Here is a 26116-nt window from a genome sequence, read left to right on the forward strand (position 1 = left end):
CGCTCTTGTCGAGCTCGCGCAAGTTTCGCGTTTGCCCCTGACTAAGCCGCATTGACGATGCCGGAATGCATCGCACGCACGCGCGATGCAGCTTCGTCCGTTCTTCAATTACAAAGTTTCAAGACCTTGAAAAGCGAGAGATTGTTCGCACAGGTGTGATATATGCAAGGGGCCTCAGGACGGTATTTTGGCAGAGTCTCTACTGGTCTCTGAAAGTCCTACGCAAGATTACCAAAAGCCCTTTTCCTGCTTCCCTTCCCTGTCGCAGCATCCTCCTCTCCATCCACATCATCCAAATACCCATTCCCCTTCTGCATCTCCGCCGCCTCTCGCCCCAGCAACGTCAACCCAGCCAGATTGAATCCCAGCACTCCTCTCTCTCCCTCCTGCCACTGCTCATACCCCTCCAGCACCTCCTCCAACAGCGGCTTCAACTGCCGGCTAGCCACAATCTGCTTCATATGCACCTGCAGCAAAAAGTACGCAATCCGCCAGCTCAGTTCCGGCTGCATGCGCTTCCGCATGAGGATAGCGAGGAAGGTGAAGACGGCCGGAAGACTGCTGAAAGGCAGAACGAGCAGGGCGTCGTTGAGAGCGGGCGTGGGGATTTTCCGCAGCGTGTTGAGCACGTGCTGTTCGGCGCTGATGTTGCCCAGGGCGAGGAAGAGCGGGTTGCGTTGCGGAGGGGCAGCCCTGGGATTCTTCGCCTTCTCGCGCTCGTGTGCTCGCACGATGTCCAGATCTGCCATGCCGAGCTCCAGCGCCTCCATCACTTTCTCGCCGTGTGTGAGGGTGTCGACCGTTTGCTTGCTGGCGGCTGCTAATTCATCTGCATCTCCGTTCTGCTCGCCTTCACGATAGTCGCGGTCCAGATTGTCGGCCATGTCTCTTTCGTACATCCTCTCCAGCTCCCTTTCTCGTTCTTCTTCGAGAAAGACCAGGTCATCGCCCACTTCCCACAAGCGTAGACTCTTGTCGTGACTAGCCGTGACCACCATCTCACCCGTCCGGCTCACCGCCATGGCCCAGATTTCTCCTTTGTGCCCCTCGAGCCGCTGCACCTGCTCGAACTTCTGCGCATCCCAAGTCTTCACCATCCCGTCCTTGCTCGCAGAGAATAGTATATATCTCTCGTCCTGCTCGACCGGGTGAGGAACGAAATTGACAGACATCACGCTGTCCTCATGCGCAAAGAACGCTTTGTGACAGTCGCCAAAGTCTAAGCCCCAGACTCGGATGTTTTTGTCGGCACTGCACGTGGCGATCAATTTGCTGTCGGAGCTGATGCTCATGTCAAGGACTGGTAGCTTGTGGCCGTAGAGAGTGAGGAACAGTTTCAGTGAGTCCACAAAGAAGATCTTCACAGTATTGTCGAGCGTGCTGACAGCCAGTAGCCGTTGGTCAGGTGAGAATGCAAGGCTCAGTATGTCATCCGACAGTTTAAGCTGGCGGTTCTGCGTGAGTTTCAGTCGTTGCGTCGTTCGTCGGGTACCAGGAATTTCTTCTTCGGCCACATCAAAGCGCCAGAACTTGACACTTTTATCAGCCGATCCAGTCACTACGCTTTGTCCGTCGGGGTGTACGGCGAGCGTCCAGATGGCTTGACCATCATGAGCCGGAATGCTTTCGATCAAGGTGCTGGTGGAGAGGTCGTAGAGTTCCAAGTCGCCACTCTTCGTCCCTACCAATACAATCCTGTCACCTGGGAGGAAAGCGGAACAGAGCGCTTGGCCGCATTCGAGTGTACGAATGCAGGATCGGGTTCGAAGGTTCCAGATCTTGAGCTGTCCCGCAGATGCGCTCGCCAGCATGCGATCGTCAGAGGAGAGACATAGGGTGCGTACGTCAGCCCTGTGGCCCGGAAGGTCAACGGAAAGAGTCCGGCTGTAGTCTACCGCGGTTGACTCGGCGGCTGATTTCGAAGCAGCATGTGTTTGGACGGTATACGTCTCGAGCAAATTGTTCGTACTTGCAACGAGGAGCTGCAGGGATTTTGTCGATTTGTTGCTCGTGCCGTCCATCCATCTGGCTGATCGGACCTTTCCAGCTGTGCGCACGATAACATGTGGTAAGAAGACGTCAGTCACGTCGGGTGTCTCTGTCGTCTCCGAGGTCTCCGGTGCAAGAACTTCTCCAGACGCAGCGGCTTTCTCACGCCGCCTTCGACGCTTTCGCTGCATGTGTCTATGAAGCTCATCCTCGCCTCGGGTTCTCCAAATCTCGACCGCCCTTTCGGAGCCATGGATCGCAATGTAGGACTGCCTTGGATGAAAACTTATGTCGATCGTCCGGTCTTTGATGTTTTGTCGGCGGAGAATGCCGCGGCTTTGCAGTATCTTTGCTTCTCCATTCTCTCGATTGTCGGACCGCGCTCGGCTGTCCAACGCAGTAAGATGTTCGGTATTGATGCTCCATACTCTGAGCTCGCCATCGTTTCCAGCGGTGATACAACCGTCACCGTCCGAGCTCACTCCCAAAGCCCAGCATTCGCCATGACTTTGCGCGACGTGTGTTTCGAGACAATGCTTGCCCTCCAGATCCCAGATCTTTACTAGCGCATCTTTCGACGTTGTCAAGAGATATCTCTCTCCCTTCTCGGCTCCAGAATCTTCGGTTGAGGTGGACAAGAATGATAAGCCCGTTATCTCGCCCTTGTGACCTCTTAATTTTCCCTCCGCTGTCTCCCCTACAAGGTCCCATATGATCACATCTGTATCCCGACTTCCGCTGACGACTCTTTCTCCAGTCCGGTCGAAAGCCAGATGTGTAACAGCATTACGATGTCCGTCGAATCTCACAACCAACTGCCCACTCAGAGCGTCCCATATCCGGATTGAGCCATCGCTATATCCAGCACCGATGACATCTGGCTGAGCGGCGCATTGCGCGAGGGCTGTGACAGCGCTCTGAGCAGTATTTGTGGTGTCGGTGAGGGTGGAGAGGAGAGCGCTTGTTTTGAGATCCCAACACTGGATAGATTGATTGGCGGGCGTGTATGCTAAACCGGCGGATGTGGAGCGAGAAGTGCTACTTGCGCTTGCGCTCGGTGATGGCGTCCAGAGGGTATTCGCGGTGGAGGTGCAGACTGTGCCGAACGAGTGAGAAGCCTCGTACTTTCTGAAGGGATATTGTTAGCATATGAAGCGGTAACGGGCGCAATCTCCAACCACGAACCTGTACGAGCGCACCATCGTTGATGATCGGTCGCAAGCGTCTCTGTCTCGAAACTTTTTAGAAGCATGCGCTTTCATCGACCCCACAGTGCGGGTGCTCCCGCAGAGCCTCAGGTCCCACTTCACCACCGAAATGGCGGGCAGCAGCCAGGCAGAGACGGATCCTGTACACGCGGACACTTCCACCCTCGGATTCGACGACAAACCAGCACTCCAACACCCAGCGACTGAATTGATCAGCGGCTCATTGGCCGCCTGCATCCCTCATCATGCTTCTCCTTGATTATCAGAACGTGCTCATCGAGAGCTTGTTGAGAGACCGCTTCGCTCCGGAGTAATGCGCCATCACGCTCCATCCCAAGCTCAGTGACTGACATTGCGCACAGTGCGACGCCCTCCTCAATCGACCAAGTCGTATCCGACTTCGACAATGTCACCTTCCACATCTCCACCCCGAACACCAAGACTCAAATCCTTGTGTCCATCCGCTTAAAATGCTACCCCGAGCTCCTCCAGTACGGGGCGCAAGCCGTGCTCGAACGGGAGTATGGAGCCTACATTGTCCAGCCGGAGGCGGGATACGACTTCTCCGTCCAAGTGGATCTCGAGAAGCTACCCGCCAGCCAAGAGGAGAGGGATGATCTGATCAGGCGAGTGAGCTTGTTGAAGAGAAACGCCATGGCTGCGCCCTTTGAGCAGGCATTCGACGAGTACACCGCGCTTCATGAGGAAGCAAGCCATTATACCTCCGAGTCGGCGCCGCAGGGAGTGAAGGAGGGTGGTGCGGTACGAGCGATCCACTACCGTGAAGAGGAAGCCATCTTTATCAAGGCCAGCCACGATCGTGTCACGGTCATCTTCAGCACGGTGTTCAGAGAAGAGACGGATAGGATCTTTGCCAAGGTCTTCTTGCAGGAATTTGCGGATGCCCGACGAAGGGCCATCCAAAACGCGCCACAGGTGCTCTTCCGCAACGATCCGCCGCTCGAATTGCAAGGCCAGACCGGACTTCCCAAGGTCAAGGGTGAAATGTCATACATCACGTTCGGTGAGTGCATTGAGTAGCAACGCGTTTGTCCTCGAGTCCATGCTAATGGATACCAGTCCTCTTCCCGAGGCATTTGACCCCACAGCGCAGAGAAGAGGTCATTTCGCACATCCAAACGTTCCGAGATTACTTCCACTACCACATCAAGGCGAGCAAGGCCTACATCCACTCCCGTATGAGGAGAAGGACGGCGGACTTCTTGCAAGGTAGGCCCGTGCTACACGCCGAAGGCAAATAGACATGCTGATGAACTTCTGTTACAGTGTTGCGGAGAGCAAGACCCGAGGCAGAAGAAAAGGAGAGGAAGACGGCAAGCGGAAGGACTTTCAGAGTGCAAGGTTGAGTATGTTGGTCAAGTGGAGCTGACATCAGGGGTGTCGTTGGTGCGAGATGATGCTGAGAGATTGTTGTCAAAAGAGGCCTCTCGCTCTCAAGCGGAGAGGACGTTGCAATGCATGCCCATTTTTCACGTGATCGATACAATGAGCCTATTTGTGTTCGATGGTTGGTCGCTCTTTCCCTTTGTGTTGCTTCCCGCGCCTTCCTTTGCCTCCCCGCCAATCTCTTTTTGCGTCACTTTATGTTGCTGTCCAGCATTCCCCTCTCTCTTCATCACCTTCTGCTGTTGTCCTCCGCTCTTTTGAACTTCATCGCCTTCTCGGCTGCTGTCAACATGGCCAGCTGGCGACGCAACGCGGATGCCGTGGAGGTTAATGAGGTGTGCGGGCAGCATACGCAGTGCCGTTGCTATGAGTGCGTCGGCCTCCGGAAAGCGGCCAATCAGCTTGACAACTTGGACTGGCACTACAACGATGAAGGGGCAAGGGCAATTGAAAAGGCACAGCAAGCTGTCTGGGAGGCGCGCAAAGTTCTGTTTGCTCTCCACAACCCCCTTACAGTCACTGGGATGCTACATCAATTCGACAAGCGCATGGAGATGAATAGATCTCAAGCAGGAAGGGCACACTACAATGAGAGGTCCCATGCGGAGACTCAACAGGTGAGTGACGAGTGATGCCCTCCTGACGCCAAAAGTACTAATCTGTGCTAAACAGCAGAACAACGGCCAATACGCAAATGTCACTACACAGGACAATGAGCCGCACTCGCAAGAGACGGGTCAATGGTACGACGACGACTACGACTACGACTACGGCGATGGCCAATTCATGGTGTGCGATCACTGTCGTGGACATGGCCTTCCATGCAACGAGGCACCGGTGTGCGAACAGTGTGAGCTGAGCTACACCCCATGTGTTCACCGCTGGTGCCCGGACAATCCACACTCGTCCAGGGATTGCCCGAATCCGCGTTGTCGATATGCGCACAAGGACTATCTCCCAGTTGAGCGAGACGAGGGCTACATTCAAGACGACTACATCATATTGCCGGGAAAACTTCGAGGATGTCGCTACGACGGGAAGTTATCGCCGCAAAGCGCAGAAGGGTTCAACAAGAGAGCTCTTGAGGACCAAGCGATCCGCCATCAGAAGCAGGGCCGTCGAGATTTCGATAGGTGGGTTGCGGAAGGGGCCGGCACGCTGGACACGTTGTACTGCTATTGTGGAAAGTACTGCGCCAAGCACAACGGTATCGAGCGCTCGGACTGACGGCTGAGGACGAACATGAGTCTGGCGAGGTCATTCACCAGATGGGAGCACGAAGCGGAGATACGAATGGGCCTCCCGTCGAGCAAGGACTTGCATAATACGCGGTGGCACGAGGACAAACGTGGCTGAGGCGTGAACATGGAGTGCAGTGGTGAGCAGCCTGATAGCGACGCGACGAGTACAAGACGTGTCGCTGCACGTCTCGCGGGCCGCAATGCTTGAGTTCTGACGTGCAAGGCCAAGGCACGCGTGTTTTGCGTGCCTTCCGGCGGCTGAAGAGGAGGAGGGTTCTTGATATTTGGCGGATACTCGGCGTGCCGATGGTTTCACATACAGAAAACGGGCAGGTCCACGTCTGGTCCATGCGTTCGTTGTATGACGTGAACTGTGGGCAACATCCGGTTTTTCGCGTTTCTCGCGTAGATGGCAGTCTTTTCCGAGAATACGAGACGCCCTCGTCCAATGTAAGCGCGCAGAAGAATGTTGTCGTACACAAGTCTGCCAAGCGGAAGCAGACATTGCCAGAGTCTCGTACAGCAAGAGCACCGCGCCAGAGTGGTCGTTGGCGGTCGTCGATGGCGGCGCCGCCCAAATGAAAATAGCCAGAAGCGAGCGGTGATTGGTGGATCGGGGGCGTTAGCGCAGCAACGAAGGTTTGCTTAACGGATCCTCATTTCGCCCAAAGCGGGCCGTGCACGAATCTACCGAGCCAGTTCGCACCCCCGAATGAGTCTCCCTAACGACACATTCCAAGATCAACATCCTCCATCTTCACCTCTCACGACATCGCTCCATCGCCAGCAGACCGCGCGGCGTCCGGGCCTCCTACTCACCCATAGTCATTCGTTCCAACAGTCCAGCCACCGCCTCATCGAGCTGGGCCCCGCTCCCCGGCCGGATCTGCAAGGAGGGAGCCAAACACGGTTTAGACGACGGCCTGCCTTCTTGTATTGGCCGTGGCCCGGAATGCATTGATCCCACCTGCGCCTCCCGATCTTCTCCAGACGTGCGCGCTCTTCATCAATCCTCACCATCCATCCTCACCATCCCTTTGCCGGCCCTGTGATCGCGACCGCCGCCCGCCTTGCCGCATGCGATGCGGAACCTGCTCTCGCAGCTCCTGGCCGCTGGGCCGGAGCTTGCTGCCTTCATCCTGACCTCCCCCGTCCTCTTCGGAGCAAAGGGTGCCTACGCGATATCATTCACCCCCGCGCCCTCCCCGAACCTCGACCTCTCGCAATTAGGCCGCGTGGCCGTGGCCGGCGATTTCGACAGCATATCACTATGGCAATACACCGGGCAGAGCGAAGCCCTTCTCACCAACAATGGCAGCCAATCGCTGCTCACGCAGTTCCCGAATGGCCAATTCGAGACGCTGCAGACATCCGACGCGTCCATCGCGGCCATGTGCCAGTTTGAACGGAATGGCAAGGTGCAAGGAGTGGTGGTCGGTGGCAATTTCACAAGATTAGGAGGAGTCGAGGCGCAGAGCATAGCGCTATGGGATTCCAGCACCAACACGGTGTCGCCGTTGACGGGCATTAATGGTGTGGTGTCGACGCTGTATTGCGACAACGATTCGGGTACGGTGTACGTCGGAGGCATGTTCTCTGCTGGTAATTCGCAGAACGCAATGTCGTGGACCACTGGCTGGGAGAACCTTCCGTTTGCCGGGTTTAATGGACCCGTGAACTCCATCGCAAAGAACCCCGCCGGCAACATCGTATTCGGCGGGCAGTTTGACGGGCTGGGAAACACCACTACAGCAGTCACACCCAACGGCCAAGTTGTCAACCTCGCTGGCGGTACCATTTCAGCCGAAGGATCAACAAGTACCATCGCCGGCTTCGAGGATCCGAGCAACATCATCTGCAAGACTGGCGGCGACGGACCCGGAAACACGTGGCTATTGTCGGACAACCGCGGAGGTTTCTGGCAGGGCACTTATGGTTTCGGCTTCATTCCCACCAAGCTTCGCCTGTACAACACCAAATACCAAGGCCGCGGTACCAAGTCGTGGGCATTCGAAAACCTGGCGAACGGTGGCTATCTCGAGTTCAATTACACTGACAGCAGCGGTAACACTCAACTCTGTGCCAGCAATTGCCCTCTGCCAGAAGGCAACACTGACGCGCAGGACTTCATCTTCACGCAGCCTGTCGGCGTCGACAACTTCCGCATCTGGATCAACGACTGGTATGGCGATGGTGCCGGCTTCTCTGGTATCGAGATGTTCCAAGACGACATCTACTCCTTTGCCATCAATGCCTTTAACGAGCCGAACTGCGATGGCGTGAGCAATGCTGCCACGTCCGTAGTCAACCCGGCATCCGGTCTGTGGAACCGAATCCCGAACAACGGCAGCACAAACTCAGACTACCTCTCGGCCTACCTCACCTCCGAAGCTCAAGCCACTTCGGGCACCTCCGTCGTTTTCAACCCGAACATTCCGCAATCTGGAAACTTCTCCATCACAGTCTACACACCAGGGTGCATCTCGGATGGCACATGCGCCACTCGTGGATCGGTTAACCTTGTAGGAACCATGCACCCTGGGCAACCAGCCATGACAGCCACCGTCACCCAGACCAACGACTACGACAAGTACGATGAAATCTACTTCGGCTCCGTCGATCTCGCGTCCGGCTTCGCGCCTTCAGTCACTCTCACGCCAGTCGCAAACCAGGCCCTGCCTCAGACCGTCGTTGCGCAGAAGGTGCGATTCCAGCTGATCACCACCAGCGGTGGGCTGAATGGATTGTACGAGTACAACCCAAATAAGGCAACGGTAAGCATGGATTTCTCCGATTCTGCCATCGATTCTGCGGGCACACAGTTGGCACAGGGGGCAGTGGTGAATTCGGTGGTGTGGGATTCGGATACGGGTTATGTGGGCGGCAGTTTTTCAGGGAAGGGAATCTCCAACGTCTTGTCCATCACCACGAAGGCGAACTCGCTCCCAAACGGTGGACTGAATGCGAATGTCGAGACGATGTACCTGTCTGGCTCGACATTGTACCTGGGCGGGAATTTCACAAATACCGCCGACAGCTCTGTGACTGGCCTGGCGAACGTCGCGTCTTTCGACACTGGTAGCAACACCTGGACGGCCCTGGGCGCTGGTGTTGACGGTACCGTGCAGACCATCGTCCCCGTTGACCTGAACATCACCAGTGGCAATTCGGAGACCTGCATTTCCATCAGCGGGACATTCACCTCTGTGAACGCGGTTGGCGGCAGCCCTTCCTTCAGTGCGGACGGCTTGGCCGTCTGGGTACCGAGTAAGAACAACTGGCTCAACAACATTGCGGATGCGGCCGTTACGGTCCAAGGCGAATTGTCTACCTCCACGATGGTCTCGGGCCTGCAATTTCCGTTGTATGCCGGGCAAGCTTCGTCGCAGGCCCTCGGATACAGTGGAGCTGCCGAGCTGGTTGGCTCTGGCCAGCCGACTCTGCAATCATTCGGACTCAAAGTGCAGGATACTGGTAGCAGCTCTTCCAAGCGGAAGCGCGCCAGCGACGCCACTCAGGATGCCACCGGTATCTACACCGGGCTATTCTACGACAACAACGGCCTCAACATCACCGCTCTCGGTGGCCACTTCGCCGCCACTGGCAGTGATGGGACAACCGTGCAGAATCTGGTCATTGTCAAGACGACGGGCTCGTCCCAGACTGTCAGTGGCGTCAGCCAGCTTGATGCGAAGTCGACGGTCGCCGCTTTGGCATACCAGGACACCTTACTTTTCGCCGGAGGCTCGATTTCGGGAACAGTGGATGGCAACGACCTCAACGGCCTCGTCGTCTACAACATGCAGACGGGCAAGGTGCAGTCGCCTCAGCCTCCTGCGCTCTCTGGAAACAATGTCGCCGTCAATGCGATTGCGCCCCAGGATAAGACGAGCTACGTCTATGTCGGCGGCGACTTTACGAATGCCGGCGCGCTTCCGTGTGCCACTCTTTGTTACTACGATACCACGCAGCAGCAATGGAACCCGGTTGGCAATGGCCTATCGGGCGTCATCACTGCCATGATGTGGTCGTCCAAAACCACGCTCATCATTGCTGGCGATCTTACCATCAATGGCGCCGCGACCAAGATGGCGTCCTACGACTCCAAGAAGCAGACCTTCACCGCCTTTACCAACGCGGCATCGTTGCCCGGCCAAATCACCGCTCTGACGACCGCGAGCAGCAACTTCGACAGCTTCTGGGCCGCTGGTGTCGCTTCCAACAACAATTCGGCATATCTGTCACTGTACCAGAACGGCGGCTGGACGGCAGTCGGTGGTCTCGGCAAAGACACAATCATCCGCGGCCTGCAAGTCATGGAACTCACCAACTCGCACTCCTCCACCGCCCTCGTACCGAGCAACAACGCCCTCGTAATATCCGGCAACATCAACATCCCCAACTACGGCAACGCCAGCGCCGTCCTCTTCAACGGCACCGGCTTCGAGCCGCTCCTCCTCACAACCAAAAGCGACGGCACCCCGGGCTCCGTCTCGCAGCTCTTCGTCAGCAACCCCACCGGCCTCCTGCACCTCGGCAGCAACCACCTGGCCGTCGGCTTCGTCGTCCTCATCGGCCTCGCCATCGCGCTTGCCATCATCTTCCTCCTCGTCGTCGCCGGCATTCTCATTGAACGAGCGCGCCGACGGAGAGAAGGATACGTGCCGATGACGGAGACGCGGTATCGCGGCAACATGTCGCGCATCCCGCCCGAGACGCTGCTGGGCAAGCTGGGGGAGAAGGGCAGTCCGCCGAAGATCTAGCAGATCTAGCGACTCGTCTTTTTCGCCTTTGCTTGTTGTGTGGATGACGTGATGCCTGATGCTGGATAACGCTTATGACGGCCGCCGCACCCTCTCTCTCTCTCTCTTTTGTTCGATTATCTTTACGGTCGACTCCTTTTTCCCTCATCGTCTTTGTTTCCGCGCAAGGTGTTTTTGGCGCGAGTCATTGCTTGGGTTGCAATTGATACACAACGATACTTTACGGGCCGAACAACTTCGCACGACGTCCCTTTGAGGGACTGTACAAAATCGGAATGGGTGTTTTGGGGAGCACATCAGAAGCGGCTCTCTCACTTGCGTGTGTTTGTGTGTGGATACATCTTTTGTAATGTCAGCTGTCGTAATCAGTCCTTTCCACAACCAACCACTTGTACATCTATCTACAATCTACATCTACCACCTGACGGAAGGATAAATCGTCCTACCCTCCACCCACTCCCCCTCCATCCCCGGCAGCACAAACGCCACGCAATCGCGCACCCGCGTCGCCTCGTCCGGCGGATTGCCCAGCACAATATCCACGCCCCCCGCGCGCACGAAGCCAATGCGCTCCGCGCAGCGCTGCGAGCGCACATTCGCCGGAAGCGTGCCGCACCAAATCTTCTCCACGCCGATGACATCCCTCCACCAGGCTAGGGCTGCGCGCCCTGCTTCTGACGCGTACCCGTGGCCTTCGTAGGCGGTGTTCATGGCGTATGCCATGTCCGGATATGGCATTTCGGGGCGGAAGACGAGGGCGTTCATGCCTATTACTGTGCCTTTGCTTTCGTCTTCAGCCTTGCCATCCTCAGAAGAAGGAGGAGGGGGCAAGACGATGAGAAAGTACATCCCCTCGGGCGGGGGCGCGCGCGTGCACAGCTCTGCTTTCGGGCCTAGACGCGGGAGTTGGCGCCGCAGGGCTTCGGGGCTGTCGATTTGTCGGGGGACGCCGGATTTCGCTGCTGCTTCGGAGGTGTGCAGTTTGACGAGTTCGTGGGCGTCGGTGGGGGAGTGGAGGTCGGCGAAGCGCAGGGTTAGGCGGGCGGTGTGGAGCGTTACTTGGGGGGACATTTTTGCTGTTTGGGAGGGGGGGAATGGAGGTGTAGAAGGGGTGGTTGGAGGGGGGGAGGAGAATATGGATGCTGACATTGGGGGTGAGTCAGCTGGTGGTGAGTGAGGCTGAGGGATCAGCAGGCTCCACAGGCTACTGAGGCGGGTTTGAAGCCCCATGTCTCTGCCCGAGGGTGATTGTGGGAAATGGAAGGGGAGGGGTGGATCTAGAGCAATGCTAGGCTACCATCTTACCGTTGTTGCCAGATGGATTACAACGCAAGGTCCCTGGAGATGAATGGCGATGATGGAGAGAGAGGTGAAGGATCGGCAGTCGGGTGCGGTGGAGCAGATGCGCCGCGGGAGAAGCAAAAGAAAGACTGATGGAATGGTGCCATTGAAAGCTTGTTCATCCTCCCGCCAACTTCTTTCGAACTGCATGTCGAGCAGGCGTCTTTGGAGATTTTACCATTAGTATTTTGATTTTGCGCATCTTTTCCATACCATGTCGGAGGAGGACCAGGTTGAGGATCTGTGGCTGTTTGGCTATGGGTGAGTGGTGATGCTTTTTCCGCGGCGATGCAGACCAGCCATAATGACTGGGATTTGCACAGGTCGTTGATATGGAAGCCTCCGCCGCTCTATGGTAAGATTGTGATGCATCAAATAGGAGGATGTGATGGAGTCTGACGTGGAATAGATCTACGGGTTCCCGGGTACATTGAGGGATACGTCCGGCGCTTCTGGCAGGTATGCATATCTCTTCATTCGACGGCACGAGGTAAACACGAGCTGACAAGGCCATGACAGGCTAGGTAGAGACTCTGTTCCTTCTCGTACGACATGGAGAAACTGACATGAACAAAGCCAGGACCATCGCGGCACAGTCGAAGCCCCCGGGCGTGTAGCCACTCTCATCGACCGCAAGCTCTGGGAAACCCTGACCGACCAGCACGCCTCCGCACCGCCACGCGTCTGGGGAGCAGCATACCGCATCCCCTCCAAGCACGTCGCAGAAGCCACCGAGCTCCTCAACATCCGCGAAATCAACGGGTACAGCATACACTACACGCCCTTCAAGCAAGACATGTCAGCGACATACCAAACGGTTCACGCAGCCGACACGCCCAACGGGGCGCCGCGCCAGATCCGCTGTCTGGTGTACATTGGCTTGCCGGACAATCCGCAGTTCATGGGCCCGCAGGAGCCGCAGGGGCTGGCGGAGCATATTGTGCGCAGCCGCGGGCCGAGCGGGGAGAATGTCGACTACCTGTACGAACTGGAGACGGCGCTGAATGCGTTGAGTGCGGAGAGCGGGGACGAGCATATTACTGATTTGGCGCGGCGGTGTCGGGAGATTCAGGCAAGAGGGAAGTGAGGGCGGCATGGGTATGCTGTGTGAGGATGGTGCGAGGATGGATGGAGAAGGATAGACGGCATTACATTGGATAGAGACGACATTAGTTAGACTGGCTGCTTGTGGTGCGGTGCCTGGATACAATACACATGCACAGCAGGCAGAGGTGTTGAGTGATGCGTTGGCCAAGGTCACGCAAGCCATCGGCCACACGCTGCCCGACGCCACACGTGTCACGCACGAGCTGGATCGAATTTCATGATCGGCACCTCCTCACCCCAGACCCATGCACGGGCAGGCGTGTGCATTTCCCCCAATCTCGCCAGTCCCGCTTGGCGCCTGCAGGCCGCAGCGAATCAATTGGCGCGACGCCGACGCCAGCCTTGCAAGCCGCCGCGAACTAACAATCTTGCTGCATTCGCCGCTAACTGCAGATGATGAAATGCCCGGCGCCGGTGGCTGGCCCTGCACTGCAAAGGCGAAAAACAAAACTCGATGCCCGTCTGCCGACGACGACGAACGACTCTTTCATCCTCCGACGTGCGCTTGCAGAATGGCACCGCTGTCGACGGCCATGGACGCCCTCCCTCCCCCGTCGCCCTCGCACCTGCGTCACGTCCACGCTCTCTTTCTGCGCTGCGAGTACCGTCGGTGTATCACAGCATGTCGCCAATTGATCCAATCCAGCAGGACCGACGGCCCGGCAAAGTCTCTGCAGCACACCTTTCTTCAATGCCATTTGGCCCTGGCGCACGACGAGTTGGCTCGCGCCATCCACGACTGCTCCACGACTAAACTTCCCGCCATTCATCAGGCCGAGCTGCTGTACCAGGATGCACTGCGCTCATTCCCCACCCCGGCAGACAGCATGTCGGTCCCAACGCCTCAACGAGACATCGACCCTTTCTATGAGTCTGCTCGTCATTTCACTCGCAACGACCACGCAAACACTCACTTCACCCAACATGTCTCGCGCCTCCCTCCATACAAGCCCGCCTTCCCCAACCCAACACATCTGCGCAAAGACAGCGTCACAGCGTCCAAGACCCCGACCACCGCCGGCCCCTCCCCCATCTCCCCAACCGCCTCAGACATAGCAGAAGACTATGACGATGATGATGATTTCAACGACCGCGACGACGACGACGACCTAGAGAGCAACACCAGCCAAGACCAAATCGAAACTCCCCTTGGCACCATCTTCCTCGGCCCCACCAAGTTGCCCCGAGACTACTCCTCCATCTCCCTCTTACCACTCATCCGTCCTCAATCTCAGCAGCACCAGAAGCACCAGCAGCCGCGCACCTCGCGAGGCTTAATGCGACCCATCCGCACCGGCGAGCCTCCACAGCAGTACTACTGCCCACCCCGCCTGCCCTACTCCGGCCACCATCAGCAACTCGCCACATCCAAACTCCCCCGGCTCGACACGAAATTGGCCTCGCCAACGGCACGCAAGCAGCTTCTCACCGCCAGCGAACAAGCATCGCCCGTGGACGAGTACTCCCCCGTTTCGCCGATGGGATCAGAAGATGGCGTAGCATCGAATGCGTCGGGCGTCTCTCCTATCGAACCGCGTACACCTATTGAGAGCGCCTCATCGAGATTCTTCAACCCCTTCTCCTCCCAACCGCCCCTCAAACATCAACGACCCCACACAACCCACCTGGAAGCCATGCAAACTCAGCTCCACCGCCACCTCGCCCTCCTGGAAGAAGCAAAGCAGCGCGCCATCAGCACGCAAGCAACGCGTACGAGTAGCAGCACGTCCTCCACTCTCCTACCCATCAACGAAAGCGCCTCCACCCTCGCACAACCTCACGCTTTCTGGCCCGCCGACACCGCCCAAGCCGTCGACAAGCAGACGCGCATTCTGGAAGGCAGACAGCGGGGATGGAAACGGAAGCGCTTCGACGCGGAGAGGTATCGGCATTTGGCTGAGGAGGTGTTGGCGGAGCTTTGAGGGGAAGAGGTAGTCAGCGTGGGAGGAGGGGAGAGGGAGATTCAACTTTCGTTTCGTCTGATTCATAGATACCCCCCATGCGCATCCCTCGTCCGCTAGCAAAGCGATGATGAAAGAATTGGTTTTCGTTTCATGCCGTTCGTACAAGATTGCCAGGAGCAAACAGCAGCTCAGCCCATCCCCCTTCCCTCAACCTGCATCTCCTCACAAACGTAGAGAGCCTACGGCTTCCCCGCCTCGACCCCTGCATCCATGGGAATGAATTCGCGATGAAAGTGCCCCGGAAGCGGCAGCCTGCCCGCCTTCTTCAGCCGATGCGTGCGCACAATGGGGAAAATGCCAACGAGCAACAAAAGCCACAGCAGCGCGACATCGGCCCGCGCCACCGACACGCTGCTGGTGTAGAACGTAAACCCGGCGGTGAGGGTGAAGATCTAGTCATCACACATCGACGTTAGCTGGATGTTTTGTGTATGTGTGTACCCGGCGTAAAAGGGACCACTCACGACCGCGGCGTACAGCACTAGTAGGAGAGCAAACCAGTCCAGCGACAGGGTTAGGTGCCAATGTACGTCTGCCGGCCGGCGGGCGGCGAAGAGGCCTATGTAGGCTATCAGCACGACGAGGCCGGTGCAGCCTGCGCCGATGGAGACGAGGAGCGCGGATTCTTGGTTGAGGGAGGCGATGTAGCCGCCGAGGACCGTGGTGGTGAGGCTGAAGAGGATCTGTGAGGGGGGGAAGTGTTAGTTGTGCGTTCGCGAGCGTAGAAGTGGTGGGGGGAAGGCTATCGACTTACTTGCGCGATGCGAATGTAGAACAAAGCTTGTTTGCCGGAGTCGGAGTCCCACATGGTTGTCGGTCGCTAAGGGATTAGACGGTCTGGACGAGGCTGGCTGGCCGCGTGAAGAGGGTGCTTTCAGTGGGTGCGTGGTGATGATGAGATCAATCAAGACGCGATGGCGCGGTGCGGTGCCATACGCTCTTTATGCCATTACACTTCCCGATGCGAACGCAATCCCCCCCACCGCAACCCGAGCTCCGACAGCATGGAAGGCGTTCCTTAGTAATGGTAGCGCGAGGGGTTCAACGGTACAGCGTGACGAATGAAGAAATCAAGGCGTCGAGCTAAGCTTTGGGCGAGGCAATGGCGGATGAAGCTAGAGGCGCGGAGAGCCATTGGGGAAGGCAAAAACGTTGCTGCCTGGCGTCGATCTACGTGACGGAAATAGCAGCTCCTACGAATCACATAAACTGCATTCTGCCGTGGAAATGGAAAGGGATGCCGAAAGGGACGGAAATAGCAACCTTTTGCAACGGTTGTTTACGTGCTCGGATGCGAATCCTGGCTGTATATGGTACTCAGGCTATCTGTTGTAACTGGACACCGAAAGCCCCGTCGATGCCCCCGAAGGAACATGCCAAATACATCACGTTGAAAAGTGCACGATGAAGTCTAGTAACGTACGGTCACTCTAAAAGATAGCACAACATACCATTACCACCCAGCACCCAGCACACCCTTACCCAACCCTCAACTTGTATGTCGCAACCTCAAAAGCCCTCAACTCCACCCTCAATCCCGCCTTCCCAACCTCCAGCTCCTCCAACTCATCCTCCAAAACATTACACTTCCACGCCTTCGTCGCCTTGACCCCATCCAACCTGATCGTCCCGCGCCCCCGGCCGCCCAAACTCTCGTACACGCGCACAATTACGTGGCGTCCCCTCTTCGCTAGCATCGCGCCGCTGCTGTCTCCCGGGTGCACGTCCTCGTCGTCTTCGCCGCGTTTGACGGTGTCGACGACGAGGGAAGGTGAGGAGTCGGGCGTGAATTTGAAAGCGGAGAGCAGGGATGCGAGCTCTTGCGGTTGCGGGTGAGCCTTGACGTGTAGCGGGGGGTAATTGAATTCGTATCCCGCACGCACAGTGCGTTCGTCCAGCGCGCCGTCGTGCGGCAGAATGGCCCAGCGGATATGATGCGTCTTCATATCCGCGTGCGCGTCGGGCGCCTTGGGGGCACGCAGCAGACTCAACCGCATTACATGCCCCGCCGTCGCGAAGCCGTATTTGCTGTCGTTGAGCACGCTCACGCCGTACCCGTGCTCCGACAGGTCGGCCCACTTGTGGCAGCACACCTCGAACTTCGCCATGTCCCAGCTGGTGTTGTAGTGGGTGGGCCGCTTGACGATGCCAAACTGCGTTTCGTAGGAGGCTTCCGTGTTGGTGATGGCGACGGGGAATTCGACTTTGAGGAACTTCATTGTCTCGTGCCATTCGACTTCGGCGGTGGTCTCGATGATGGGGCTGCCGGAGGAGGAAGCGGAGAGGGACAAGGTAGTCTTGACCCAGGATTTGTCCGAGATTTCTGTCAAGCTGGTCACTGAGACTTTGTCGGGGCCGTGGTCGGTGATGGTTGTGCTGCTGGCTTTGAGCTCTTTTCGGGATCTCAAGTGGTAGACTTCAACATCCCATGCCTGCCAGTATAAAGGTTTGTCATCGAAAAGGACGAGCTGATTGGCTCTGCTGCCCTTCGGAACGACTTCTCGGTGGGCGCGTTTGTCGTACAAAGAAGTAATGGCGCCATCCTCAACCGAGATCTGGAAAGCGTCGTTTTCCAAGGTAAACTCGGAGTCGCTGATCTGTCGCACAGTCGCATGTGGTTTCGACGCAGCCTCCAAAGTCGCAGGAGATGATCTCTCCCAGCTCAGTGTGTTCAACGTTGACGGTTCTCCTTTATCGCCATACCCAAGAGCCTTCAAGGCCTCCTTGATCAAGTGTCCTCCCGTTTCGAAAATGTCGGCATATATCTCCGCCGAGTCGTCGTAGCACATCTCAATCGACGAGCCAGGCAGACAGTCGTGGAATTGACAGAGCAACACCCCCTCCCACATCTTGTCAATCTGTTTCTTCGGATACTTATATCCCTTGACGCCCTTGAGCGTGACCAACGTCGCAAGGTACTCCAGGTCGTGCAACAAAACTTCCGACTTGCGGTTATTCTTCTTGTTGTCGGCCTGCGTGGTGTACGTCCCCCGGTGGAACTCAAAGTAGAGCTCGCCGTACCAGGTGACCAGCTCCGTCTCGCCCGTGGCTTCCTTCTTCTCCAAGCGATCGAAAAAGTCCTCGACGCTGTTGCCCAGGTGCACTCTTGGCAGTCTGCCTACCGTGTCGCTGACTCCACGACAACGCCTGAGCTTCTCCAACATCTCAAACGTCGGTCCTCCGCCTCCGTCTCCCTTGCCATAGACCAACAGAGAGGTGGCATCCTGATCCATACTCTTGTGCTGGGACTCGCTCCGCTTCACATCGCCAAAGTGCGCCTGGGCAGTGTACGTTTCCGAAGGCGGCATATGACAAATGACTTGACTTCCGTCCAAACTCACCCAGTTGAAGGTGGTATGTGGGAAGTTGTTGATGTTGTTCCAGCTCAGCTTGTTGGTCAAGAAGCGGTTCATGCCAGCCAGTCGACAGATCTGGGGAATCTGAGGCGAGTATCCAAAGGTATCGGGCAGCCAAAAAGTGCGACAACGCTGACCGAAGCGCGATTCAAAGTACCGTTGGCCGTACAAGAACTGGCGCACAAGTGACTCTCCCGAAGGCATGTTGGTGTCGTGCTCTACCCAGCTGCCTCCAATGGGCTGAAAGGTGCCTTCCTTTACATGGCTCTTGACCCGATCGAACGCATAAGGGTATAGCTGTTCGAGCCATTGGAACTGCTGTGCTTGCGACGCCACGAAGCGGTATTCGGGATAGCGATCGAGCATGTCACATTGAGTGGACCAGGACCGAGCGACCTTGCGTTTCGTCTCCGCCCAAGGCCAGAGCCAGCAGCTGTCAATGTGACAATTGCCGATGCCGTCGACGAGCACCGGCTGCTTGTTCGCGTACACTTCGGCGCTGTCGATTTTGTCGCCGAGATAGCGCTGCGCGATCTTTCGGCACTCCCGGATGCAGTCGTTGGAGCCTTCGCCGGCAATGAAGCAGTCCATGATTTCATTGCATATCTGCAGCGCTTTGTGTTGCTCCCAGCTGTCGTCGGGAAACTCTCGCGCAGCGTCTCCGATGATCCAGAAGTCGTAATACAGGGCTCTAGCATCAACATTGACACTCACAAGGTCGCACTCCACCAGCGTGTAGTACTTGTTCGGGTCGGGGGGTTGGATGGTATCGCCGCCAGGCGCATTGCCAAACATGCTGTTGCACGCCATCTCAATGTAGATCGTATGCTCCTTCCCCACCTCTCGATACTCGTCTTTCAAGATCCACTCTGTCCGCTCGCCGCGCCCCGTTAAGCCCTGGAGTGGCTTTCCATCTTTCGTCCATACCATTGCCTCGCCCTGCGAGTCCCAATGAAGCTCAACCTGCCGCTTACTCTTCCAGCCCTTGGGCACGGTGAATCGCAGTTCGAACCAATGCGTGCTCCAACTCGGCCCGAAGCTCTCGCCAATGCTTGTCTTCTTGAACTCATTGTCCTTGCTCGTCGCTTCCTTGAAAGTAGGCCGCTCGAGGCCCGGCGCGGACCAGACGTGTAGCTTGACATTGGGCGAGCCGGAGACGCGGGCGTCGTCGAGGCGGGCGACGAGGTTGACGCCGCTGTATTGGCCGCCGTCGACGAATTGGCGTAAGCGGTCCTGGTAGATGGAGGTGATCTGCTTGCCTACGGGCCGCACGGCGAGTTGGGGGTAATGAGCCGACGAGGCCGAGGGCATCTTTGTGTCCTTTTCGCCGCCCATGTTGGAAATGGAGGAATTGATATGAGATAGATGGGGACCTGTAGGAGGCAACAGGAACAGGAACGGATGGAGAGCATCCCGCCATCGCCGGGCCAGCTGGAGGTGTTGCGTTGCCTTCCCAGCTTGGGCTAGCCTCGAACTCTAATTTCCACCCCACCACCCCGCACCTTCTCCGCCATTTGCAGCGTGCGCTTCACGACAGTAAGGTACTTGAGGTACATCTATCGCTCTCAAAGGTTGGCCTTATGAATCAAACGATCAACACGGTGACTGCTGATGTGATCAGCGTGAAGATGATCCCTTCGAGTGAGGCCACCTGTAGACAACCATCGCCCTTGGGTACCTGCATATGCCACGGGAGTTTAGTCCGAAGGCTTTTGCAGTGAAGTTGACGTCAGAGACAAGAAAGAATGATGGCTGTTGGCTTCGCTCCGAGGTCGAATGGAGGAAATATACTGTCTACTCAACACAACAATCTAGCGCTGCATACCATCGTCTGTTCCTTCGCTACGCATTCTTTCTAGTAATTCATCATGGACACCATCACTTCCGCCCACGGCCTGGTGCCGCTCAGCACAGTCGCGACCAACGACCAAGTAGAGCTCGACTCCTTGCCGTTGGAACTCCAGCTGGAGTTGAAACGACTCAAAGACGATTTTACCGTTGATTCCAAGCGACTCAAACACATTGTAAGCCAGTTTCAGGAGGAGCTGCAAGCAGGTTAGCATTGTCGACATCTCACCATCTGTGGTATTTTACGACTAATTCGCGAGTAGGACTGGACAAATATGGCTCCAACATTGTACGATACAAGCCCGGAAAGCGGTTGAAAATATCTATTTGCTAACTCGGATCCAACAGTCCATGAACGCCACCTGGGTGCTAGGCTTCCCCTCCGGCACCGAGCGCGGCAAATTCCTCGTCGTCGACCTAGGCGGCACCAACATCCGCGTCTGCTGGATCGAGCTGCGCGGGCGCGAAGAAGAACTGCTCATCACGCAAGACGAGTTCCGACTGCCCGACGAGCTGAAGACCGGCGAGGCGCAGCCCTTGTGGGACTTCATCGCCGACTCGCTCGAGACGTTCATCGCGAAGCATGACTTGGGGGGGTCGGAGGAGGAGCCGCTGCAGCTGGGCTTTACCTTTTCGTACCCGTGTCATCAGGAGTATATTGATCATGGGAAGCTGGTGACGTGGACGAAGGGATTTGAGATCAAGGGGGTAGAGGGGGAGGATGCTGTGGGGCAGTTGCGAGAGGCGATGGCGAAGAGGGTAGCGTCTCCATTCTCTTCTACGTCGATGTCGCGTGGACTGATGAATGATCCCACAGAATCTGCCCATCCGCCTCGTAGCCCTGATAAACGATACCACAGGCGCCATGATCGCCTCCTCCTACACCGACCCCCAGACCATCATCGGCGCCATTTTCGGTACAGGCTGCAACGGCGCGTATATGGAGAACGTCGGCTCGATCGGCAAACTCGACACACAGCTACCGCAAGACACGCCGATGGCGATCAACTGCGAATACGGCGCCTTCGACAACGCCCACACGGCCCTCCCCCGCACCTCCTACGACGTCACGGTCGACGAAGAATCGCCCAAACCAGGCGAGCAGGCCTTCGAAAAGATGAGCGCAGGCCTCTACCTAGGCGAGATCTTCCGACTCATCCTACTCGAGCTGCACGGCAAGGGAATCATGTTCAAGGGACAGGACGTCTCCAAGCTCCGCGAGCCGTACCTGCTCGACACAGGCTTCCTATCAGGCGTAGAGCACAACGCCAACCCAGGCATGCTCTTCGACTCGCCGACGCGCGACGCCTTCAAGCAGAAACTCAACCTCGACATTTCGGACAAGGAAATCGTCTTCGTGCGCCGCACCGCGCAGCTCATTTCCATTCGCGGCGCGAGGCTGTGCTCCTGCGGTATTGCGGCCATTTGCAAGAAAAAGGGCATCACGTCCGGGCACGTAGCGGCGGACGGCAGCGTGGCGAACAAGCATCCCGAGTTCAAGAGGCGGTGGGCGAAGGCGATGGCCGAGGTGTTGGATTGGCCGGGGGATCGGAAGGAGGATCCGATTACGATTACGAGTGCGGAAGATGGGTCGGGGATTGGGGCGGCGGTGATTGTGGCTATGACGCTGAAGAGGGCAAAGGAGGGCAATTTGGCGGGAATTCGGGAGAAGTGAGGGTGGTGAGTGCATGGGCGGTGCAGCACTACAGGTCATCATGATAATATTTCGAGGACCAAGAGGTTCATTTCACCACATCCTCCTGCTATGTACACGAACCCACATAAAATTACCAATACCGCCTAACACCTACAGGCCTGGGCTGTGCCTTGCGACGATTATTGTGCTTGAAAAACCGTTCCAGGTATCTTGCGTCCATCAAATCATCAACCTCAGATATCCACCCTCTCCTCATGTGCTGTACGAAGGGATCACTCCACAACATCCTTCGACTTTCTCGCAGCCTTGATCAATTCCTTCAACCTCTTCTCCATAATCCGGCGTCCATCATACGTGTGCCAGACCTCATGTGGCGCCTTGTTAACCACATCCCAGCTGACAAGGTTGTCGGTGATCTTGGTCAAGTCGCTCTGCTTGCGCGCCCAGTCCTCATCGTTTGCCATCCGCACACCAGATGAAATGACCACGAGCGGCGTGTCGGGCGACTCAATGGTGCGCGCCGTAGCCACCTCGGACTTGGTGAGGGATGTGGCAACGAGACTCTCCTGCAGCTTGGCCTTGACGTACTTGCCCGTGTACTTGGCGTCTTCGCCGTACACGCGGTCCTCGCGCGTGCGAGCCTTGAAGACGGCGCCGATGACGCGCTGCACGCCAAGCGGGCTGAGGATGCCCCAGCCCCAGCGGCGCAGGCCGATCCATGGGTTTCCGATGCGGTACAGGAGATCCTCGTGCATGGGGTCGATCATCATGATGCCCCTGACGTTTCGCAGGTTGCGCGCGCTGAAGATGCGCGAGACGAGACTGCCGTAGCCGGCGGAGACGAGGATCCACGGCCCTTCTTCGCCCTTGAGAGCAAGGGCTGTGGCGAGATTTTCGGCACTCATGCCGGCGCTGTGGCTGTAGGGGGAAAGTGGTTAGTAGAGGTATAAATGGTAAAGGATATGATCACTTACGGAGAGGGAGCGTTGTCGGACCAGCCATAGCCAGGACGGTCCCAGTAGCAGTAGCGGCTGATAGTGCCATTCTCGATGGCTGACCAGACCCAATATTCAAAGTCGTATTCCAGTGCCGACTCGCCGCCTTCGAGCAGTACGGTCGGGTAGGGATTGCCATTCTTGTCCTCGGTGACGTTGCCCACGCAGGCCAGGTGGACCTTGTATTTGCCGTCATCGACAAAGTAACGGTTGCCGTCGTACGTTAGACTCGCATCACGAGCGCGAATGATGAGGGTAGCGGTCAGGAAGAAAGCGATGACGATGTACACGACAAGGATGACGGTTGCGAGAAGGACGCCAAGCCAGCCGCTCAGGGTGCGTCTGGTCTCAGCACGACCGGTGAGGCGCTCCTCCTCCTCGCGCTTGCCCGAAGCAACGATGCGGTCGGTGGTGACGCACCACATGCACATCAAGGTGGCCCAGACAACCGATGCAATACCAGGCGGTCCCTCTTCCGCGCGGAGGCGGGCAATGGAAACGATGATGATCATGTCGACGAGTAGCAAGACGGCAATGATGCCCTGGCATACGCGCATGGCCATGCTGGGGGCGGAGAAGAAGAGCAGAGAGCAGAGCAGGACGCCGAGGGTAAGGGTGGTGAAGGAGAAGTCGGTGAAGCCGGAGCCGCGGGTGTGCAGGCCGGGCGGGGAGACGAAGATGCTGACGAAGAGCAGGATCCACCAGACGACGGTCAGGTAGGCGAAGAAGATGGTGATGTAGCGCACGGCGCGCACCGTCCACAGGTTGTACGGGGAGACGGCGGGGTCGTCGGGGTCGAGGTAGCCATCGGCGTGCGGCGGGCGGCGATGCGGGTCGGCGGGGAGCAGCCGGTCTCTCTCAGTGGGCTCATGCTCTGCGGAGTCTCGGGCCATGTTGGACGTCGAGCCGTTCTCGGCGGTGTTGTTGTGCTGGTCTTCTTGATCGTCTTTCTTGTTGTTGCGTGTGAACAGACCGGACATGCTGTCGTGTTACACTTCAGCCCAGCTCTTGTGCTCTCCACAAGCACCACGGATGGGTGCGTAGGGGCGGAAGGGGGATAGCGTCGGGGTGTTTCGTGCGAGGATGGTGAGATCAGGCAGACGTGAAGTACGACGAGAATTCATGAGTCGTCACGCTCGAGAGCTTAAGCTCCTCTTCATGTGAGAGCACTACGTCATCATCTGGTACAGCCCGACGGGAGCTTGAGGCGGGCGGGACGGGAGACGCGCTAGGCAAAGCCTATTTGCTGGTCCAGACCATTTACCACACCTCATCCGATGAACACCACACAATGATCGAAGGTGAATGCGTGTGTAATGCCATGTCAGAGGTCACTGTCGCTGCTACTCCACCTCTGGATTGATGTTCAATCGCCCGTCAACTCATTAATCAACCAATGCAAACCATGATACTGCTCTCATAAACGAAGCACAACCATGTCAGAACTCCTCCGACACAGCCTGAACGGGACGCCTCCCCGACCACGACCCAACCCAATATCCCAATACGACCCAGAAGAATCCCACCCACCATCCGACTCTTCCTCATCTCCCACAGACTCCGTCGCTTCCATCAACACAATCCGCCCCAGCTCACGCGAGCAAGCCGCTCAACCAACCCATTGGACCAACTACTTCACTCAAGACCTCTACCTCGACTGGCGGGATGACACGCAAACTGCTAAATACCATGTCTACCTCACGCCTCCACAAGACCCCAAAAAAGGACCTCTGTTCATCTGCCACCATGGCGCTGGCGCTTCTGGCCTCTCCTTCGCCCTCTTTGCAAAACACATCAAGCGCCTCCTCCCCGAAGCAGGCATTCTAAGTCTCGAAGCGCGAGCTCACGGCTCCATCGTCACACCCGCCCCTAATGCGAACGACACCACCCCCGCCGACTTCAGCATCAAAACCCTCGCCTCCGACGCCCTAAACATGATCCGCCTGACCCAATCCCACCTCTCCTGGCCCAGCATCCCCCCTGCAATCCTCATAGGCCACAGCCTAGGCGGCGCCATCGTCACCGAGCTCGCAGCAACCGCAGCCCTAGGCAGTTCCCTCGTAGGCTACTGCGTGCTCGACGTCGTCGAAGGCTCTGCTCTCGAAGCCCTCGCGCACATGAAAACCTACCTATCCACCCGCCCCACCCACTTCTCCAGCCTCGACGACGCGGTGAACTGGCACACGCGCTCGCGCACAATCCGCTCCCCGGAATCAGCCCAAATCTCCGTCCCCAGTCTCCTCCGCCCCGTCCCAGCACCTACAGAAGCAGGTGCCTCCACCTCACAGCAATTCACCTGGCACACAGACCTCGCCTCCACCGCGCCCTGGTGGGAAGACTGGTTCCAAGGCATGAGCCGCAAATTCCTCTCCGGCCGCGGGGCCAAAATGCTCATCCTCGCCGGCACGGACCGGCTCGACAAGGACCTCATGATCGGGCAGATGCAGGGCAAGTTTCAGCTCGTCGTGCTGCCTGAGGCTGGGCACTTCATCCAGGAGGATGTGCCGGAGCGGACGGCGGAGTTGGTTGTGGAATTTTGGCGGCGGAATGATCGGAGTGCGTTGGTGTTGCCGCCTAAGGTGAGCGAGTTGATCGCGCAGGGGAAGAAGGTGTGAGGTCATGGGATACATTTTGATGAGGTTGATTAAGCTTACCATCGCCACTTAGGCGATGTGATATTCCTTCCACAACTTCTCTCGGTATCTATCCAGATCAATGTCCACCATGAGCTGAACAAGCCCAGCCTCCATAATACACCACCATGCAACGGACAAACGCACAAAACGCTTCAAAACAAAACATCAACATTTCCCCCCTTTACTCAAACGACATGCTAACCTCCCCCTCCCGCCCAAACTCCTCCTCATCCCCCCAAGGATTGTGATCAGGGCTCGTAAGCGGCGCAGAAGCATAGCTCTTCAGCGGCGGGCGTTCATGTCGCAGCGTCTCCTCGCCCTCCACGCCGCCATTCGACGCTGGTCGGTCGTGGATTTCCGAGCGATCGGGGAGTTCGAAGGAGAGGGAGATGCGGTCGTCGGGGTTGTCTGCAATGTGGCCATTTTCGATGTTGTGGTGGTGAGTTTCGGTAGAGGGAGGATGCGAGGATGAGCCGGCGACGGTGGTGCTTTCGCCATTGTGGTGGGGTGCGGAACTTCGATCGTCCAGAGTTAGACTCTTCGTAAGCCGGTATTGCGCCGCGCCAGTACCCGACGACTCGCCATTGAGCTTTTCCACACTGCC

General features: G+C 57.3%; 12 protein-coding genes across 12 annotated transcripts; 7 read left to right on the top strand and 5 right to left on the bottom strand.

Annotated features, from left to right (window-relative positions):
- Positions 1 to 20: 20 nt before the first annotated feature.
- On the bottom strand, positions 21 to 3204 carry BDY17DRAFT_281550 (WD40-repeat-containing domain protein). The gene is made up of 2 exons (XM_033732058.1): positions 3175 to 3204; positions 21 to 3117 (listed from the first exon to the last, which is right to left on the bottom strand). The coding sequence occupies exons 1-2, from the start codon at positions 3189 to 3191 to the stop codon at positions 219 to 221; spliced, it is 2916 nt and encodes a 971-aa protein (XP_033589128.1). The 5' UTR covers positions 3192 to 3204; the 3' UTR covers positions 21 to 218.
- A 143-nt stretch (positions 3205 to 3347) lies between these two features.
- BDY17DRAFT_298734 (Arp2/3 complex, 34 kd subunit p34-Arc-domain-containing protein) lies at positions 3348 to 4712 on the top strand. Its single transcript, XM_033733792.1, has 4 exons — positions 3348 to 3507; positions 3560 to 4221; positions 4278 to 4427; positions 4485 to 4712. The coding sequence occupies exons 1-4, from the start codon at positions 3443 to 3445 to the stop codon at positions 4562 to 4564; spliced, it is 957 nt and encodes a 318-aa protein (XP_033589129.1). The 5' UTR covers positions 3348 to 3442; the 3' UTR covers positions 4565 to 4712.
- A 182-nt stretch (positions 4713 to 4894) lies between these two features.
- BDY17DRAFT_324836 (uncharacterized protein) lies at positions 4895 to 5831 on the top strand (the record flags this gene model as incomplete). The annotated part of the gene is made up of 2 exons (XM_033737272.1): positions 4895 to 5221; positions 5277 to 5831. 2 exons carry the CDS (start codon positions 4895 to 4897, stop codon positions 5829 to 5831), a joined length of 882 nt encoding a protein of 293 aa, XP_033589130.1.
- A 1096-nt stretch (positions 5832 to 6927) lies between these two features.
- On the top strand, positions 6928 to 10608 carry BDY17DRAFT_252245 (cortical protein marker for cell polarity-domain-containing protein; the record flags this gene model as incomplete). Its single annotated transcript, XM_033731241.1, has 1 exon — positions 6928 to 10608. One exon carries the CDS (start codon positions 6928 to 6930, stop codon positions 10606 to 10608), a length of 3681 nt encoding a protein of 1226 aa, XP_033589131.1.
- A 414-nt stretch (positions 10609 to 11022) lies between these two features.
- BDY17DRAFT_324838 (acyl-CoA N-acyltransferase) lies at positions 11023 to 11679 on the bottom strand (the record flags this gene model as incomplete). Its single annotated transcript, XM_033737273.1, has 1 exon — positions 11023 to 11679. The coding sequence occupies one exon, from the start codon at positions 11677 to 11679 to the stop codon at positions 11023 to 11025; it is 657 nt and encodes a 218-aa protein (XP_033589132.1).
- A 375-nt stretch (positions 11680 to 12054) lies between these two features.
- Positions 12055 to 13169, top strand: BDY17DRAFT_161975 (ChaC-like protein). Its single transcript, XM_033729725.1, has 4 exons — positions 12055 to 12304; positions 12359 to 12408; positions 12469 to 12473; positions 12526 to 13169. Exons 1-4 carry the CDS (start codon positions 12238 to 12240, stop codon positions 13034 to 13036), a joined length of 633 nt encoding a protein of 210 aa, XP_033589133.1. The 5' UTR covers positions 12055 to 12237; the 3' UTR covers positions 13037 to 13169.
- Positions 13170 to 13568: 399 nt separating this feature from the next.
- On the top strand, positions 13569 to 14978 carry BDY17DRAFT_311021 (uncharacterized protein; the record flags this gene model as incomplete). Its single annotated transcript, XM_033735492.1, has 1 exon — positions 13569 to 14978. One exon carries the CDS (start codon positions 13569 to 13571, stop codon positions 14976 to 14978), a length of 1410 nt encoding a protein of 469 aa, XP_033589134.1.
- Positions 14979 to 15199: 221 nt separating this feature from the next.
- Positions 15200 to 15828, bottom strand: BDY17DRAFT_324841 (uncharacterized protein; the record flags this gene model as incomplete). The annotated part of the gene is made up of 3 exons (XM_033737274.1): positions 15200 to 15412; positions 15485 to 15703; positions 15775 to 15828. 3 exons carry the CDS (start codon positions 15826 to 15828, stop codon positions 15200 to 15202), a joined length of 486 nt encoding a protein of 161 aa, XP_033589135.1.
- A 419-nt stretch (positions 15829 to 16247) lies between these two features.
- Positions 16248 to 19769, bottom strand: BDY17DRAFT_298743 (putative alpha-mannosidase I). Its single transcript, XM_033733793.1, has one exon. The coding sequence runs from the start codon at positions 19709 to 19711 to the stop codon at positions 16499 to 16501; it is 3213 nt and encodes a 1070-aa protein (XP_033589136.1). The 5' UTR covers positions 19712 to 19769; the 3' UTR covers positions 16248 to 16498.
- A 392-nt stretch (positions 19770 to 20161) lies between these two features.
- BDY17DRAFT_298744 (putative hexokinase) lies at positions 20162 to 21978 on the top strand. Its single transcript, XM_033733794.1, has 4 exons — positions 20162 to 20431; positions 20488 to 20513; positions 20573 to 20983; positions 21042 to 21978. Exons 1-4 carry the CDS (start codon positions 20245 to 20247, stop codon positions 21897 to 21899), a joined length of 1482 nt encoding a protein of 493 aa, XP_033589137.1. The 5' UTR covers positions 20162 to 20244; the 3' UTR covers positions 21900 to 21978.
- Positions 21979 to 22153: 175 nt separating this feature from the next.
- On the bottom strand, positions 22154 to 23856 carry BDY17DRAFT_311025 (uncharacterized protein; the record flags this gene model as incomplete). The annotated part of the gene is made up of 2 exons (XM_033735493.1): positions 22154 to 22799; positions 22856 to 23856. 2 exons carry the CDS (start codon positions 23854 to 23856, stop codon positions 22154 to 22156), a joined length of 1647 nt encoding a protein of 548 aa, XP_033589138.1.
- A 456-nt stretch (positions 23857 to 24312) lies between these two features.
- On the top strand, positions 24313 to 25491 carry BDY17DRAFT_252295 (Alpha/Beta hydrolase protein; the record flags this gene model as incomplete). Its single annotated transcript, XM_033731245.1, has 1 exon — positions 24313 to 25491. The coding sequence occupies one exon, from the start codon at positions 24313 to 24315 to the stop codon at positions 25489 to 25491; it is 1179 nt and encodes a 392-aa protein (XP_033589139.1).
- Between the last annotated feature and the right edge of the window lie 625 nt (positions 25492 to 26116).

Source organism: Neohortaea acidophila (assembly GCF_010093505.1).
Source record: "Neohortaea acidophila strain CBS 113389 unplaced genomic scaffold BDY17scaffold_6, whole genome shotgun sequence".
NCBI lineage: Eukaryota > Fungi > Ascomycota > Dothideomycetes > Mycosphaerellales > Teratosphaeriaceae > Neohortaea > Neohortaea acidophila.